We start from the raw sequence: 20,023 nt of genomic DNA, 5'->3' as shown, positions 1-20,023 counted from the left end.
TAAGATATTAAGGCAGCAAAATGTGAAAAGTTCAATGGGTGTAGATTTCTATAGACACTGCACATGCCCCTATCACTTCCATTGAGGGTTAGTTTGTGGTTTTAAAAGAAAATCTAATCCATGGTTCAGTTATTTTGGCACAGACTGCTTACTTTCAGGGCAAGGAACCATCTAACAAGTTCAAACATCCTGGACTACTCCTTAAGCTACATGCCAGAATGAAACTGAATTAGTCTAAACAACTATTTGTGCAGGTAAACAGGAGGCCTGAATTGGTCTACTTAGACTCGGGTCTCAGTAGCTGCCCCAAGGCCACATTCTTTTGGTCACTTCCTCTGCATGGCTTCACATTTAAATGAAGAAAGGTTAACTTGGAGAGATTGTTTTTCTCCAAGTGCTGCACACAGTGGTACACAGTCCATATTCACGTTCTTCCCGTTGCTCTCTCGGTTGTGAGGGCAGAAGAGTATGAGCCTTCAGAAGGAGGACCGGTACCAAGGTAAAAAAACTTGTAGAGAGTGCTGTAACACATCAACGGTAATTTGATCACAGGGTCCCAGACGGAAGGGAAGTAAAGATGACAGATCTAGAGATACTGGAATGCATGGCTTAATTTGTACTCAGAGACAGGTTCCAGTGTCTAAGCCCTGCATACTTATCATCCAGTACAGGTCTATAACCTAATGACTGCACCAGCTAAAAATAAATGACTGACTGGCTTTGAATGAGCCATGAGACTGTGAGCCTGCTGACATTTGAACAGAAGTAACAGTTTAAAAAACGCAGTTTGCCATTTTTCTAGTTTGTTTTTCATATATGCAGTACAAGAAGAAGATGGAACACAATTAGTGAGAACAAGGACAGACCTTGGTATGAACATGGAAGAGAATAAGGGAGACCTTAAGGTAATTACAAGCCTGAACCAGACATTCCCTGAGTCCGAGTAGCCCTCATTGTAATTATAGTAAGCCAGAGTGTCAGTTTTATCCAGTCTCCTGCAGCCCATCACTACTGTTTCCAATGTTTCTTTGTTTTACCTAATTGTATTCTTATTTATATATTTACATAATGTGTTACAGTGGGATTCATTATCCAGGAAAGGTCTTTCCCTTGTTCAATTATTCAGGGCTCAGTCACAGACAGTCATTAAAGTTTCATGGGAGACAATTTGGAGGCAGTGCTGGTCGCAGAGTGAGGTGAGCATGCATGCACGGTCGCTTTGGGAAACAAAAAAGGCCTTGTTGCCTTTAGAAATGTTTGTTGTGAACTTGTGACTGAGGAGTAAGTGACATGTGGAATAAAAGTATATTCATCATTACATTTGGGGACTATTGACCCAGAAACTAGCAGGTGGTATTGTATGTTGATCAAATGTATTTGATTAGGCATGTCACTTGGGGAGTTATCTTATCTCTCTGAGTGGTCCTTTTGGGTACTTCAGATTATCACATGTGTCTAACTATCTTGGGCCCTCTGTGTGGCCTTATCACATGTAAAATGTCTGAAATAATTCAATAAGATGATTTTTTGAAATATAAAACAGAATGGCTAAGTTGTAAAACATAATAAATATAAACCACCAATTTAGTGAGTACCATTGATGTTTGTGAGGGTTTCGGAATGAAATATCCTTTATATTATTTTTTACACTCTTATTTATTTAACTATGTCAATATGCATTTATTGTAAATATTTTGGCATAAAACTGGTGGCAGTTGTGAAAAAGTCATTAGTTGCAGAGTTCAATGAAAATAATGCCATTGTTGATTTAGATGCATTTTTCATTAACAAGGCTATTTTCTGTTGAACCATATGGTTTATTTACTATAAACTTGTGGATAATATTGACTCAGATATTTACAAACATTATACTATATATGAATAAATGTTTAAAAAGTTATTCAGGTATAGATTACCAAAGTTACAATAGATTGCCATAGATTTTCTGTAAATTACAAAAATGACTGAAGATTACCAGTAGTTTTGCAACACTACTCTTGGGACAAAATGTAATACTGATGCACACAAATAGATAACTCAAAAAATGTGTCTCCTTATAATTATTGTCATATTTAGAAATGTAAATTCCCAGTGCCTAAAGAATAACACGCAACAAGTTACTCCTCCCCATACACACTTAGAAATAACACTTGTTTTGGGAAATACACAAATATAACTTTGATCATTCTGCATGCCTTGCATCCTCTTAACTGCCCAATCACATGCTCGCAGAAATAGCCTTGAGTGGAAAATGGGTCATGTAAGATTTTTTCTGCAACATAAACAGGAACGCGTAGGCTACACTAGGGAGGTAATTGAAACTTTGTGTGTATTTGGCTTTACATGGGATAATAAATACACAACAGCAGCTTACTGTAATACTTTGCTGAAAAAGATTAGAGCAGAAAATATCTGAATCTCTGAAATAAGAATCCCAGACAATTTATTTTCAGAGATAAATCTTTTTTTACAAATGAAACCCAGTGCTCTAAATTGCTGAGTGAAATTGTTACAGGGGTGGGAAAGGAAGAAAGAATGACTTGGCATTCTATCTCCTTATCACAGTGAAATGTTGTTCAGTTGAATTAAACAACAATTTTCAGACATGTCAGGGAGGCTGCATGACAGGCAGGCCAGTTATCTCTCGGATTCATTGTTAAAGATTTTTGAAAATATTTTGTGGGAGGAACATCATACTATACTGTTTCTTCTCTCTAGTCTTCTGTCTATTCTGTCTGAATACTGTTGTTCATATTCACTCTTACAATATGTCTTGATATTGTTCCTTTAAGGCATGTTTTCATGTCAGAGGAAAAATATTGTAATGATTTTACATTTGCTCTATTCTTAGCACCAACTCATACACTCGTAGCATGACTAATTGCAATGTTTTAATTTCTAATTGTCCGTGTATAAATCTTCTATTTGCTCTGGGCTCCAATCCCAGAATGAGATGTGATTACATGAGCTGAATTAGACTTTTTAAAACCCTGGTTTCCAAAAGAAACAAAATTAACTAAAATGTGTTGGTTATTTGTCTCCAATATGTATATTATGTAAATAAGTATTAAGATGTTCAAAATGTGGTTGAATACTACAAGTGTACAATTTGGATTTGGACATTATATTGTGATTGAACTCCATTCCTCTCCGTCCCTCACCTATTCATGGTAATTCCTCCAATGTGTCATCTCTCCTGGGTCATCAGTTCCCCTGTATATGGTTTTGATCCCCTGCTCAGACATTGCATGCATCAACCAATGGTTGCATGCCATGTCATCGACTGTGCCGTCGGGCACCAATTTGCTATAACATATTATGTGGTTAGCTGATAAGTGACATACCCATCCAGGCGTTGTAAGATCTGGAATGCGTCAGCAATGTCTAAGCAGAGGAACACAACCTATGTTTTCTGCATTCAAGTTTCAAGTTTTGGGCTCCTGAGTGGCGCAGCAGTCTAAGGCACTGCATCGCAGTGCTTGAGGCATCACTACAGACCCGGATCCGATCCCAGGCTGTGTCGCAGCCGGCCGCGACCAGGAGACCCATGAGGCTGCACACAATTGGCCCAGCGTCATCTGGGTTAGGGGAGGGTTTGGCTGGCCGGGATGTCCTTGTCCCATCGCACTCTAGCGACTCCTTGTGGCGGGCCAGGCGCATGCACGCTGACTTCGGTCGCCAGCTGTACAGTGTTTCCTCTGACACATTAGTGCGGCTGGTTTCCGGGTTAAGCGAGCAGTTTGTCAAGAAACAGTGCGGCTTGGCAGGGTCGTGTTTCGGAGGACGCATGGCTCTCGACCTTTGCCTCTCCCGAGTCCGTAAGGGAGTTACAGCAATGGGACAAGACTGTAACTACCAATTGGATATCACGAAAAAGGGGTAAAAAGTAAGTACAATACATTGAAATGCCTTTCATGCAAGATCTTCCCAACAATGTAGTAATCAATATCAGTAGTACAGTAAAATAAAACATGATGGCATCACAATGGTCGTGTTCCTCTGCTCAGATGTTGCTAACGCATTCCAGATCTTCCAGATCTTATTTGAAGTATCAGTTAACCACATCATATGGTATAGCAATCTTGTGCACAACGGCACAGTCGATAATGTGGCATGCAACCATTGGTTGATGCATCCAACGTCTAAGTAGAGGAACGGGACCAATGTTATCCTTCGATTGGGCTGTGTTGCCTAATGGCTGAATTGGCTTGATTGGTGTCACATGTTTTTGTCGTTGGGTTGACCAACTTTTCATTTCGTTTTGTCATTTTTCTTTTTCAGAGGGGGGGGTTACAGGTACAGAAACAATCAAATAAATGCATACAAAGATAACCCCTGGCCTATTTTTTATAAAACATTTGGTGGCATCCCATAGACTCCGGGGGGTTATCGACCGCATTGTAATTGGTCATTATGCATGTCCAAAATTGCATAGATATATGTCCCAATAACCAGATGGAATTGAGTTAATTCTAACAATGTCCTCTTCAGACAATCAAAAAACCTGGAATCATATGAATTTGGAGCATTCACAATCTTTCCATTATGGATACACTTAAGGGAAGTGATTCGGCCTTCTTGGTCTTAGCCTTTACCCAACATGGTAATTCAGAGTTTCTTATGTATCATTATGATTACGCCTTTAGGTTTGTTTGGGGTTGATGAAACAGCACCCAGTTTGTACAAATGGTTCTCTGTTCTATGTGAGTTATTTTGGAGCAGGTGTGTTTCTTGGAGCATTGCTATATCAATATGGTTTCTTGCTGGGATATCAAGACAGCTGGAACTTTTAATAGGTTAATTTAGGCCTTTCAAATTCCAAGATAGAATAGCTACCATTGCCATTGTTTTTGAAAAAAAGAAGGTAGTATTAATAATGTAATTGTTATCTTTAGTGTTAATAAGCCCATGGATGTGAAATAAAAGCAAGAGCCACAGGGATACCCACCCATTGGTCGTTCCCCACCCAGAGCTGACTTGTGTGTGTAAATGATGTACAGTGCCTTCAGAATGTATTCACACCCCTTGACTTAATCCACATTTTGTTGTGTTACAGCCTGAATTTAAAATAGATTAAATGTAGATGTTTTTTCTCACTGACCTATACACAATACCCAATAATGCCAAAAAGGAATTGTGTTTTTCAAAATGTTTACAAATTAATACAAAATTCAAAGCTGAAATGTCTTGAGTCAATAAGTGTTCAACCCCTTTGTATGGCAAGCCTAATTAAGTTCAGGAGTAAAAATGTCCTGATCAAGTCACAAAGTAAGTTGCATGGACTCAATAATAGTGTTTAACATGGTACTTCCTGTTTGAGTTTTTGCTTGTAAGCAGGAATCAGGAAGATAGAGTTATGGTCAGATTTGTCAAATTGAGGGAGAGCTTTGTATGTGTCTCTGTGTGTGGAGTAAAGTTGATCTAGAGTTTAATCATCTCTAGTTGCACTAGTGACATGCTGGTAAAAATGAGGTAAAACAGATTTGAGTTTTCCTGCATTAAAGTCACCAGCCACTAGGGGAGTCACCTCTGGGTGAGCATTTTCTTGTTTGCTTATGGCCCTATACAGCTCGTTGAGTGCGGTCTTAGTGCCAGCATTGGTTTGTGGTGGTAAATAGACAGCTATGAAAAATATAGATGGAAACTCTCTAGGTAAATAGTATGGTCTACAGTTTATCATGAGGACAGTTTTGCTAGCACAGACTGGAATATGTTTTGCGATTATTCCGATGGCATTGAGGAGTACACCACACCAGTCACTGGCTTCATTAATAAGTGCATCGATGATGTCGTCCCCACAGTGACCGTACGTACATACTTCAAGCAGAAGCCATGGATTACAGGCAACATTCGCGCTGAGCTAAAGGGTAGAGCTGCCGCTTTCAAGGAGCGGGACTCTAACCTGGACGCTTATAAGAAATCCGGCTATGCCCTCAGATGAACCATCAAACAGGCAAAGCGTCAATACAGGACTAAGATTGAATCATACTACACCGGCTCCGATGCTCGTCGGAGGTGGCAGGTCTTGCAAACTATTACAGACTACAAAGGGAAGCACAGCCACGAGCTGCTCAGTGACACGAGCCTACCAGATGAGCTAAATAACTTCTCTGCTCGCTTCAAGGCAAGCAGCACTGAAGCATGCATGAGAGCATCATGCCGATGTGAGTAAGACCTTTAAACAGGTCAACATTCACAAGGCCTCAGGGCCAGATGGATTACCAGGACGTGTACTCCGTGCATGTGTTGACCAACTGGCAAGTGTCTTCACTGACATTTTCAACCTGTCCCTGACCGAGTCTGTAATACCAACATGTTTCAAGCAGACCACAATAGTCCCTGTGCCCAAGAACACCAAGGTAACCTGCCTAAATGACTACCGATCCGTAGCACTCACGTCTGTAGCCATGAAGTGCTTTGAAAGGCTGGTCATGGCTCACGTCAACACCATTATCCCAGAAACCCTAGACCCACTCCAATTTGCATACCGCCCTAACAGATCCACAGATGACGCAATCTCTATTGCACTCCCTCTGCAACTGGATCCTGGACTTCCTGACGGGCAGCGCCCAGGTGGTAAGGGTAGGTAACAACACATCTGCCACACTGATCCTCAACAAGGGGGCCCCTCAGGGGTGCATGCTCAGTCCCCTCCTGTACTCCCTGTTCACCCATGACTGCATGGCCAAGCACGACTCCAACACCATCATTAAGTTTGCCATTGACACACCGACAACGATGAGACAGCCTATAGGGAGGAGGTCAGAGACCTGGCAGTGTGGTGCCAGGATAGCAACCTCTCCCTCGATGTGATGAAGACAAAGGAGATGTTTGCGGACTACATGAAAAGGAGGACAGAGCACACTGACATTCTCATTGACGGGGCTGTAGTGGAACAGGTTGAGAGCTTCAAGTTCCTTGGTGTCCACATCACCAACAAACTATCATGGTCCAAACATACCAAGACAGTCGTGAAGAGGGCACAACAATGACTATTCCTCATGAGACTGAAAAGATTTGGCATGGGTCCTCAGATCCTCAAAAAAGTTCTACAGCTGCTCCATCTAGAGCATCCAGACTGGTCGCATCACTGCCTGGTATAGCAACTGCTCGTCCTCTGACCGCAAGGCACTACAAAGGATAGTGCGTATGGCCCAGTACATCACTGGGGCCAAGCTTCCTGCCATCCAGGACCTCTATATCAGGTGGTGTCAGAGGAAGGCCTAAAAAATGTACAAAGACTCCAGCCACCCTAGCCATAGACTGTTCTCTCTGCTACCGCAAGGCAAGCGGTAGCAGAGAGGTCCAAAAGGTCCAAAAGGCTTCTTAACAGCTTCTACCCCTAAGCCATAAGACTCCTGAACAGCTGATCAAATGGCTACACGGACTATTTGCATTGTCCCCCCAACCCCCATTTTTACGCTGCTACTACTCTCTGTTTATTATTCATGTATAGTCACTTTACCTCTACCTACATGTTCATACTACCTCAATTACCTCAACTAACCCCTACCCCCGCACACTGACTCTTATTTATTTTTACACTTTTTTTATTCTTCTTAAAACTGCATTGTTGCTTAAGGGCTTGTAAGTAAGCATTTAACTGTAGGTCTACACCTATTGTAATCGTTGATAGGATAGTCTCAAATGGCACTCATCCAGTTTATTCTCCAGTGATTGCCCGTTCACCAGAATGGAGGGTAGAGGCTGTTTATCCACTCTCCGATGTAGTCTCGACAGTTATCCCTCACACCGGCCTCTATAGCGCCGTCTCTTTCCTTCTTCGAGTGTCAGGGATTTGGGCCTGCTCCGGGATAATCAATATGTCTTTCACCTCTGACTCATTGAAGTAGAAGTCCTCCTCCAAATTGAGGTAGCTGTTCTGATGTCCAGAAGCTCTTTTCAGTTATGTACAAATAAAGTTACAATCAGTGCAAAAAAATACAAAAAATTGCACACCTGGTAAAATGGCAGCTTTTCCCTCCAGCGGCATTCTACTAAATTAATTTTGCCATGCGGTTGGAAAGATAAAATTGCAGTTTAATTCAATTTTAAAAAAAATTGCCATTGGGTGTAGTTGAAATTCGACACATTTTGCCATAATTTATGTAATGTTAAAATTATATCTGCGTGAGAGTGGCTAACAAAATCAATGGGGGCCCCCTAGCGGTTGGGGCCTTGGGTTCAGATGTGCCAGTTTAGAAATAGGCCTACCTCTCATTGGTTAGTGCTCGTTGGCACTGCGCCCAGTTTGACTTGGCTACAGATATTGCCTGGTGTTGTTCTGCATACAAAATGACTAGTACATCAATGATTGTCAACATAATGACATGCTTAGTTTTACACTGAAGGAGAGGACCCAGTTGTCTCAAAATATGAGAGGTATTTTCGGAAGGTAAAAATAAAGGAATTTGAGCAACAAAAGAAATCGTGAACTGGCAATTCGTAACATTTCAATCATTTTCTGACGATGCATGCTACATTTGGATTGGTTTGGTGTCCCCAACGCACTCTGCCGATGTTAAACATTTGAACCCGGGACGGATGCGCAAGCCTGTCGGTGGATCGTTAAGCCTACATCCCTAGGAAGTAGCGTATAGTTAATTGTGCAAAAACATAGTAAAATGTTCAATTAATTTAGTTTGTGTAGGCCTATCCATCCATTTGATGGCAACACTGCTGAGGCACGCGATGTGACCGGGAGAGGGCATCCCGAATATCCTTGTCTTGCAGTCTGAGCGCACGAGCATTTGCCAGCACTCGAATAGTCATTTTCTCTCATCAGGACCAGTTGCGACTAGACTACAGAGCGAGAAAGGCGAAACACTGCAAATACTTTAGGCTACAGCAAAAAACAGTAATCCGCTTGGTTGAATCTCACGCATACACTGGCGCTTGCTGACTGGAATACACGCTTACACTGGGAATATCAGCGTATTGTGTTGCTTGTTCTAGATTCAAACCGCAGATAAAATATATAAACTTATTTTTAAAGTCTATTTTTTCATGTTAGACTATATGCGGTCAATGGGCTTTTTCCGTCGTCATCTGTTGAATAGACTACAGTGCTTTTTCTTTGCTTATATACTTTGAGTCGTGGTATGCAACTGAAATAAGGAGAGATAAGGCTACTCCATACTTACAAGACTTTGAAGCAAAGCAGTAGCTCTGCAGTGCAGTCCGTTTGGCCGAGGAGCAAAGTGGCTGCATTGGCTTCGTTGAGCGGGCTAGTTCAGCTGTGTTGGTTAGGCTATTTGTCCAACCAAGTGAGGACTGCGCGCGACATGCGGGCTTTGGAGTCAAGCATCAGAGGGCTCTAACCTATGAAAAGGAGCCGACACCACGAAACCATGATGGGTATGTTGAACATCATACAAATGTGTTGCATTTGCCCAACTACATTGCTCTCATGGAAGGCAAGGCAACCGCTCAAAGACAAACGAATCACGACACTGATTACATTAGGCTATTGTGACAACCCATGTGTTATGTATTTCCTATGCTATTGGAATATAATTGAAAGTCCTATAATTCCCGAACAAAATACAGAAAAATCCCTAGAGGCATAATATGCCATGCAGACCCTCATGAAGGGAACACTATTATCAATCTGCCGTATGCTAATGCGAATGTGCCACCGTTGTAGGCTAGGATAGTGGCCTTTATGAAATTAGCCTACCAGGCAGACAGCATTTCTGCATCTGAAACGTCTTGCTATTAAGTTATAGCTTTGATAACTTTAAGGGTTTTCTCGAGTTTGTAACCACAACTCAATTTGCTTAGGAGGGCAGGCTATGGTGAATAGGCATAATACAGCTTTGATATAAATAAATAGTCTTCACTTTGATCAACAGGTTTCCTATGTTTTTGGTCTCATCAGTGTTCAATCTGCCTTCATGGGATGCCGTTTTGACACTGTTCTCATTAGCATAATGCAATGCATTACATAGAGACCGAAATTAATAAAGAAGTCAAAGGAATCAGGGGCTGATTTGAATTGCTTTGATTCTGTTTAATTACTAACCAGAAACGTTGCCTAGCCTAGACTCTTCTTTAGTCTTCTTCTGTCTCAGTTTTTTATTTGCTTTTATACACAACCGAGCTGTCCTATTGTCCCATGATATAGCATTACATAAAACGTCCAATTACTTCAATGAAAGTATTATGGTATGTGAGACTGAAGGTCACCACTTTTACAACAGGTTTTATGTCCCAATAGATTTGTGGCTTGAGGCTTGGCTAATAGATTCTTTGAAATTACAGATCCCCATCAATTATCTTTTAATTTACAGATATTCCTGCTTGGCCATTGTCTTAATCATAATAGTTTATTGAAAATAATTATAGAGCATGATTCCTTTATAGTTGCTATCCCTCTTGAACTACTCACCTTTCATTTTACCTCACATTACTCTCAATATCACCCACAGGAATTCAATGTTGATGGATGTAATTTCTAATTAATGTAAAAAAGCACACTAGCAGCTGTTCTCTTGCAGCATGCAGCGCTTGCATTTAGGTTAGATGTTTTTACCATACAATACCACAATCACTCTCCACTATTTCCCTAAACAACCCATAGGTATGGTACTTTAATTCAGATCACTGTTTCTCAACCTCTGACCGTGGACAGGCACCTCAGTGTGTGTCAAAAAAATCTGGGATGACACTGATTTATCTTATGTGCTAGTTTGAATGTAAGTGGTTCTCCAAGCAGGAAGGACCACAGCCTGCTGGTCCCCTAAAAAAGTTGAGAAGGCTGGTTTAAGCAAATATTGCTGAACATGTATTGTAGATAATTTTTCCCCTCCCACTTCATTCACAGTGTCAAAATGTTTATTCTCAGCATGCTCTCATTTTGAATTACATTATGCTTACTGACATAAATGTATGCACTTTTTGAGTGTCCCTATCTCCACCCCCACCCACCCCCCTCCCCCCATTTCTGCAGGATCCCTGATGCGAGATAGATGGCTCATGATCCCATTGTTGATGCAGGGCTGGCTGCTAGCGTCTCCAATCAGTGTTCGTGAGCGCCCCTGTCCTCAAAGCTGTAGATGTGATGGGAAAATAGTATACTGTGAATCCAATGCCTTTCGGGACGTGCCAAACAATGTGTCTGTGGGATGCCAGGGCCTCTCTCTGCGCTACAACAGCTTAGTGAATCTCAACGCTAGTCAGTTCTCAGGCCTCAGTCAGCTTGTTTGGCTTTATCTCGACCACAACTACATTAACTCAGTGGACAGCCAAGCCTTCCATGGGGTACGGAGGCTGAAAGAGTTGATTCTCAGCTCTAACAAGATCACACAGCTACAAAACAACACTTTCCATACTGTCCCTAACTTACGCAATCTTGACCTCTCTTACAACAAGCTGCAAGCCCTCCAGCCCAGTCAATTTCTGGGCTTGCGGAAGTTGCTTAGTCTCCACTTGCGGTCCAATTCTCTGAAAACTGTCCCAATACGGGTTTTTCAGGATTTGCGGAATTTGGAGTTTCTCGATCTTGGCTATAATCGTTTGCGAAGCCTCACTCGAAATGCCTTTGCTGGGCTGCTCAAGCTGATCGAACTTCATTTGGAACACAACCAGTTCTCCAAGATCAACTTCTCTCACTTTCCCCGCCTCACCAACCTGCGGGCACTCTATTTGCAATGGAACCGAATTAAGTCAATAAGCCAGGGTCTAACCTGGACATGGACAGCCTTGCAAAAGCTGGACCTTTCTGGAAATGAACTGCAAATAGTGGATTCCAGTACATATCAATGTCTTCCCAACCTACAGACCCTGAACTTGGACTCCAACAAGCTTAGCAACATGTCCCAGGAGACAGTGGATGCCTGGATCTCCCTGACCACCATCAGCCTAGCTGGTAATGTGTGGTACTGTAGCCCCAGCATCTGCCCCTTAGTGGCCTGGCTGAGAAACTTTAAGGGGAACAAGGAGACCACTATGATTTGTGCTGGGCCTAAGGAGGCCCAGGGAGAAAAAGTGATCGATGCAGTAGAAACATTTAGTATCTGTAAGGTCACTCCCACCACCCCTTTTGTCTCAACCACAGCCTCCATCAACACCCCATCTCAGTCTGAGCTCCTGCCCCTTCCCACTTTGTCCAGGGTTGATGAGGAGTTGACCCGCAGTGGTACGGCCATCCCCTCCCCTTCTGGGGTCTCCCCTACCACCCCAGAGCAGGATTTTGAGTATGTATCCTTCCATAAGATTATTGCTGGCTGTGTGGCACTTTTCCTGTCGGTGACTATAATTCTCCTGGTTATTTATGTGTCCTGGAAGCGCTACCCCAGCAGCATTAAGCAACTCCAGCAGCGCTCCATGGTCAAAAAGCAGCAGAAAAAAGTGCAGGAAACAGAACGCACCCTCAGCTTGCCTCTGCAAGAGTATTATGTGGACTACAAACCTGCAAACTCTGAAACTATGGAGGTGCTGGTTAATGGGACTGGACCCTACACATACACAATCTCAGGATCCAGAGAATGTGAGGTATGATGCGTCACCCTCCTAAAATCCATTTCCACTGCGAGGCACGAGAGGTAAATTTCTCAGTGATTCTGGGGATAAAAAAATGTTTGATTTTTTTAATCCTCTTTCTGTGTCTGTTTGTTGGATAGAAAATATGAGTCAGTGCATGGTGACTTGAGTCTGCATGCCAGGGTGGTTCAGATAAACCCAGGTCTTTTTAAGTACAGTTTACCTCTCTGTTAAAAAATAAGCATCATGAATTGATCGAGAGTTAGAGAGTGAAGCTCAAGTTCAAGTTTTCTTGCACTCCCATTTGAATTTTTGTCTTACAGTGCACTGTAGGCAAAATAGAATGATGACTTCATCAAAAAAGTGAGACGTGCAAGATCAAGTCACTATGCAGTGATTATTTTCCTATCATGTGTGTATTTGCTACCTTGCCAACGGCTTTGTTTGTGGTAAATACTTGATTCAAGTGAATCTTGATTGGTGACTCCTTTGTTTGTTTTTATACATTGCATTCAAAGAATGTTGGTATTCTCCCACTGTGCTTTCCTAATTTGTATGTAATAGTGTGAACTGAATGTCACTATTGTCTTATTTGAACTCTCTCTCTCTTACTTTCTTGATAGTGATAAATGGATTAATGGACTTAAAATGTCATGATAAATAGACAGAGGCTATATCTTTAACACCTCTCGGGTGTAATGGCCGGGGAATTACATGAAAATAAAACTCAGTTAAGGTATTGCATTATCAAGTACATAAGATCCTCAGTGCAAAACAGTCTGTTTCTTTTAAGATAAGTTCTATCTACATTACCATCTCAAACCTGGCCCTGTCTCTCTCTCTTGGTCTCTCGCTATGCCTCTGTCACTAGATGTTTCTGGTTCTAGACAAAGAGGAGCAAAGCCAGGCAGTAAGCAGAGGCCAGAAGCCATCACAGAGGCCCTTGATGTTGTAAGATGGCAGTCAGGCTGTTTTCTTACAGTAAGATGGACCTTGATTTTATTAAAGTAAATTGGAAGACTTCATTGGAGATCTGAGACTGAGCAAGAGGCCGTCAGTGTGCATTGTATCCAATGTGTAGTGAGCTACACTGAGTGATTTAGAACTGAGTCATAGAGGAATGTATACCGTAGAGGTAGAGGGGGAGGGGAGGGAAGGTTAGTGAGGAGATGTAAAGTGGAAAGAAGGTTCATGGACTTCAAATGTATTCCCAGTACTACTTCTACCCTTCAACATATCACCACTATTGTAGCCAAACACCTGTATTTCCTCTGATGTCTCTCAAAGCCTCATTTGATAAAAGAGTAATCAGATTTATTGTCATCAGTTCATTGATTTATTACATTGTGTAATAGCACCACCAGATTATTTTTTTCTGACATAGGGAGCCCCAGCAAATCACTTACTGTGAAGCCTTACAAATTGAGCATAGCAATAATGTAAACTGATATTATGTCCCTCTGGCCCCCTGAATTACAAGGCATCTAATCAGATTAACCCAGTCTATTTTGCTCATGTGCCTTTACAGCGAAAGTATTACAGTATACCGTGCAATAATACTTATCAAAACTAAAGCCATGGCATACATATTTTGACTACTGAAGATGGAAATTCATGCTGCATAGTTGCTTTTCTTTTTACACAACCATTTCTCGGGACCACAGCTACACTCTTAGAAAAAAGGTGCTATCTAGAACCTAAAAGGAGAACTCCATAGGAGAACCCTTTGAAGAACCCTTTTTGGTTCCAGGTAGAACCCTTTTGGTTCCAACTAGATCCATTTTGGGTTCCATGTAGAACCCTTTCCACAGAGGGTTCTATATGGAACCCAAAATGATTCTACCTGGAACCAAAAAGGGTTTTCCTGTGGGGACAGCTGAAGAACCACTTTTTCTAAGAGTGTAGACGCTAAGGAATTGAGAGAGGAAGTCGGACAGAAGACTAAATCATTTGCCCATTCTTAATTAGGCACTTTTACTTTTGCCCTTTATTTCTCTGATGCCATGTATCAGTCTTTCCCTGTCCTGCTGCTTGTTGGCTTTTAACAGACTGGTAGATTGTTATTAACAGGGCATGCGTTGCCCAGGGATTGCCACTTAAGAACGTTGCCGGTGAGCATTGCAACGGAACATAAAGAACGAACGACTAGGTCACTTCCGTAAATATCAAGCTAATTGAACGAATGACTGAGTCACGTCTCTAGCAACCAGAAGATGAGAAAGTATGATTTCCTTTATAAAAAAAGAAAATATAAAGGAAAGAAGTATTTCTACTGGTAAATGTGGCCCCTCGTGATGAGCGCAGATTTTTTTGTGGCTCCCACCTCCATCAAAGTTGCCCATCCCTGGCCTAAATGATGAAAACCTCAATAAAGCAAGCTCAACCCTGTGAGTTATTTTGCCCAATCGTAGTTGTTGTCTCTGTGTCTGTGTATAGAAAACCCACCTGTTGGTATAATTACTAGGTTACTGCAGTTTGACAGGGTTTTCATCCTCCCCAGGGCCAGGAGTATTTCCAGGAGTTTTTTAAAACCATATGACCTGATTAGATAAACCCTGGTCCTATCATAGCCCATATAGAACTTTTTTACAACTGATTAATCACTGTCATACCCTACTGGGTCCAGAGTAGGGCTGTTGCGGTGACCATGTTACCGCCACACCCGCAGTCATGAGTCATGAAGTCTGTCATGCTTCTGTAGTACCCAACTAATGATAGTCAGGTCACTAATGGCCTGGTACTCAGGGCTCTATTGTCCCTCCATCAGGTCCTAATTGGCCTGGTACTCAGGGCTCTATTTGTCCCTACATCAGGTCCTAATGGTCTGGTACTCAGGGCTCTATTGTCCCTCCATCAGGTCCATAATGGCCTGCGTACTCAGGGCTCTATTGTCCCTCCATCAGGTCCTAATGGTCTGGTACTCAGGGCTCTATTGTCCCTCCATCAGGTCCTAATGGTCTGGTACTCAGGGCTCTATGTCTTCCATCAGGTCCTAATGGTCTGGTACTCAGGGTCTATTGTCCCTCCATCAGGTTCTAATGGCCTGGTACTCAGGGCTCTATTGTCCCTCCATCAGGTCCTAATGGTCTGGTACTCAGGGGCCTTATTGTTCCCTCCTCAGGTTCTAATGGCCTGGTACTCAGGGCTCTATTGTCCCTCCATCAGGTCCTAATGGCTGCGTACTCAGGGCTCTATTGTCCCTCCATCAGGTCTCATGGTCTGGTACTCAGGGCTCATTGTCCCTCCATCAGGTCCTAATGGCCTGGTACTCAGGGCTCTATTGTCCCTCCATCAGGTCCTAATGGTCTGGTACTCAGGGCTCTATTGTCCCTCCATCAGGTCCTCATGGTCTGCTACTCAGGGCTCTATTGTCCCTTAACCACTCTGACATCAATGCAAATACAATCAAAAATCACATCAAACACTTATCATCAAAACAGTATTGTGATTTTAAAATGCACCTCACTGTGACGAAGTTCAACTGCAGGTTGAAACTGAGTGTAAAACATGGTTATTGTGGATTTTATTTCAAAGCCTAACACAACGAAATGGACAGCGCATTCTAAGGTGATGATTAATTCAAAACACTCATTGGCATATTAGATCTTATGCATAGGCTTATGAGACCAAGCTTGAAAACCCCCCTGAATAAAATAATTGTGCTGTTATACAGTACATAGACTACTGCATATTACGCATTGCAAAAAAACATAAAATAAAACTCATTTCAGATGTCTTTGGTACATAATTGGTCTAGCCTATACTCCAAAATGTAACACATTTGAGCAATCGGCTTTGAGTGTGGACTGTATTATTATGCATACTGGATTTAATATATATATTTTTTACCTTTATTTAACTAGGCAAGTCAGTTAAGAACAAATTCTTATTTGCAATGATGGCCTACCGGGGAACAGTGGGTTAACTGCCTTGTTCAGGGGCAGAATGATAGATTTTTACCTTGTCAGCTCGGGGATTCAATCCAACAGCCTTTCAGTTACTGGCCCAACGCTCTAACCACTAGGCTACCTGCCACTACCTCAATGGGCTGGTTACCTTATGCTCCACACCAAAATGTATTTCCACGAGTCTGGGAGAGAACATATAGCCCTAGATGATGCTGTTGGTTCATGGATTGTGCTGGCCGGCTCACAGTTAGCCTACAATTATAGGAAATTTGTATTTGATTTTGATAGCCTAGTAATAGGGAATTTTTATATTTTCATAATTAATTAGCTATACAGAATATCTCACCATCCATCTCCTCTGTCTCCTTCATTCCTTACTCGAGCGCTCAGAGGGGCTGTCTACAGTTATATGTTTCATTGCGAAAAACATGTTGCTATCGATGTTCCCGAACAGATTTCACTTGGTTTCCCAAATTAAGCACTGGTTAGCTGCAGGAACAGGGTTGGAGAGCCCATGACATGCAGAGTTTGGGTTGAATATCATCTGTTGCGCAGTGAGAGCATGCTCCTCAAACAGTGGTTGATGCATGGACTGAAATAAGTGTTCTTATATTTATTTTTCAGCTGCTCTTATTAAGCACAACTCTACTTTAAAAACAAAGTAGCCTACAGGGCATCATTGAAAAACAGACCGGCGGGAAAGCTTGCAACCTCCATTCGCTATTCGAGTGCATACGGATGACATGTCTTTTTTACCCTGTCCCTGTTTGATAACGGGCCATTCTACATTTAAACTCATTTTACATATTAGTAAAGACAAGATTAAATTGGGAATAGTCTGATGGGTGAAAATATGATCACTTGATGAGAGAACAGCTGTGCACTCTGAGGCAATGATCAGAGCTCAAGTTTTTTTTGCGACATTCTCAAATCATCAATAGCCTATAGTCGCACCATACAGCCCATATATGGTTTGATTTCTAAGACATTCTCAGGTTTGTATCATTCACAACTAGTTGCCAAATAACTCTAAATCTAGCATATATAGGACCCGTTTCAAATTATCGCTTTACGCTCAACATAGCCACTTCATATGCACACTTACTCCGGAATGGAAATATATATATATATTTTTTATTCAGCTAAGTTCAATTATATTATTTTTACTATAAAATCATATAATATAAAATACTGGCACCGGACTTATAAGCATATCTTGTCTGAAAAAATGAACAAGCCTACAACCTTTGGCATGGAGCATAGCATGCAGTAGGCCAATTCATGATCTCTTCTGAATTTTTTTCTTCTTCATATCATAATGTTTCTTTAGACCTGACTAAAATAAATGATAGATTTATTGTGATGGTGTATAGTAAACTGATTTCTTAGACCTTTCTAAATGTAGATGTTCCAAAGGCACGCATCAGTGGCTTGTAGGCTGTGCAGCTTCAAGGCCTATGCATGGAGGTGTGGAGATGCTAAACTTGTTTATGTTCATTAACGGTCATTTACAGTGAGATCGGCAGTCTTTTGAATGACAATAACTGGCTGACAAAATGTCATGACCGCCACAGCCCTAGTCTAGAGTTTTACCTGGTTAGATTACCAGAGAATTATATTTGCCCCACCACTCTGGGACCTCTGGTGCCACCTCTGGAATGTTAAAAGTAATGTCATCCATTATTAAGTGCACAGGTGCAGAACAGCTTCTAGTCTGGAGGACGTCCTCACTATCTAGCTTTCATATGAGAATGTGGTATGGGAACACTAAATGGAGGACTTATTTAGGGGTTCTGCTGGCTAGAATAACTAATAGCCCTGCAGAGGTTTTTCCTCATCTCTGTTATCCCTTGTCCTCTCTCCTCAAGGGGCAGCCAGAGCGGTTGGAAATGTAATAGGATATCTTATATGCCAAACATCACTATGCAGAGTGAGTATAAACACAGGAGATATGTCCTATTAATATGAGACAATTAAGATTTTAATGACATGTTGGGCACATTCCATTTCCAGGTGGAAACGTTTCAAGCCCCAATAGCCCTACTTTCTTGTCTCCACATTCTACTTTTGCCCTCCCTCTGGCTTTGTAATGTAAAAGCTGGCAGTTAGTGTTTTCAAGATGCTATCTCAAGGATTGGGGAGTAATTTAGTACGGAGGGAGATTTAATGATAGAAAAAAAAACAGATTTCCTCTGTCCTCTTTGGCTCCGCTGGTCTTTTTCTATCTCAAGTATCACTTTGAAATCAAGGAAAGTGTTTCTGTATTGTAGACGTTGATTCAATTTAAAGAAATGTGGTTAGAGTATGGCTGAATCAGACACAGGTAGACAGCATCCTCCAAATATTCCTCAACTGTACTCAATTACTAGTGCATGATACCATTATTCAGATGAATATTTTAATCTGAATGGAGATGTCATGACCCAGTCCTAGATACTGATCACCTTTCTTGAAAGGAAATCTATTTGACTGATAATAATGGACCCATTGTTAATTTAACCAGGCAAGTCAGTTAAGAACAAATTCTAATTTACAATGACAGCCTACCTGGGAACACTGGGTTAACTGCCTTGTTCAGGGGCAGAACGACAGATTTGTACCTTGTCAGCTCGAGGATTCAATCCAGCAATCTTTTGGTTCTGGCCCAACATTCTAATCACTAGGCTACCTGCCGTTTACAGGTGTGCGTTGTTGTCTAGCATTTTTACCTCATTTAACCTCACAGTCACAGCTTCTTACAGCCTATAGTACATCAATAGATATCATTTTTGGCAATGGAAAATGTTATATTTCCAACTCTTTTTGTAAGGAAGAATCAGAATCAGATCCAGAACTTTAATTATGGGTACCAGTAAACCTGTTGTCACTCATTTGCATTATAATTTAGTTTGATAAGGTTTTGTACATCAGTGGTGCTGACATTGTAACGGCGTTCTAGATCTTCCTCCTCCTCAGACGAGGAGAGGAGAGAAGGATCGGAGGACCAATACGCAGCGAGGTATGATGACATAATGTAATTTATTGAAAGACGAACACGAAAACACTTGGAAAATTACAAAATAAGAAAACGACGTAGACGAAACCTGAACATGGAACTTACATAACTACACGCAGAACTCACGGCAGGACCAGGAACAGACTACATCAAACGAATGAACAGCCAAAACAGTCCCGTGTGGTGCACATACACAGACACGAAAGACACAGGAGACAACCCCACACAAAAACAGTGTGAAAACACCTACCTTAATGGCTCTCAATCAGAGGAAATGAAAACCACCTGCCTCTAATTGAGAGCCATATCAGGTCACCTTTAAACCAACATAGAAACAGAAAACATAGACTGCCCACCCAAACTCACGTCCTGACCAGCTAACACATACACAAACTAACAGAAAACAGGTCAGGACCGTGACATAACCCCCCTCAAGGTGCGTACTCCGAACGCACCACCAAAAGTCTAGGGGAGGGTCTGGGTGGGCATCTGACCACGGTGGTGGCTCAGGCTCTGGGCGAGGTCCCCACCCCACCATAGTCAATCCCAGCTTACGTCTCCCCCTTAGAATGACCACCCTCATCTTACACACCACTTATTTTTAATGGTAACCTTAATATAAGGGGCAGCAACGCAA

The 20,023-nt window shown here is 41.8% G+C and overlaps 1 protein-coding gene across 1 annotated transcript in view; it reads left to right on the top strand.

Moving 5' to 3' along the window:
- The first annotated feature begins 8,761 nt into the window (after positions 1 to 8,761).
- LOC111957495 (leucine-rich repeat transmembrane neuronal protein 4-like) overlaps positions 8,762 to 20,023 on the top strand; it is a 35,183-nt gene continuing 23,921 nt past the window's right edge. Inside the window, exons 1-2 of the mRNA XM_023978329.2 lie at positions 8,762 to 9,357; positions 10,952 to 12,545. Of these exons, the coding sequence (XP_023834097.1) occupies positions 9,324 to 9,357; positions 10,952 to 12,501 (1,584 nt within the window). The 5' untranslated portion in view covers positions 8,762 to 9,323 and the 3' untranslated portion in view covers positions 12,502 to 12,545. The remainder of the gene's footprint in view (positions 9,358 to 10,951; positions 12,546 to 20,023) is intronic.

Source organism: Salvelinus sp. IW2-2015, linkage group LG33 (genome assembly GCF_002910315.2).
Source record: "Salvelinus sp. IW2-2015 linkage group LG33, ASM291031v2, whole genome shotgun sequence".
In the NCBI taxonomy this organism is placed as follows: Eukaryota; Metazoa; Chordata; class Actinopteri; order Salmoniformes; family Salmonidae; genus Salvelinus; species Salvelinus sp. IW2-2015.
This window is presented reverse-complemented; position numbering and strand designations above follow the sequence as displayed.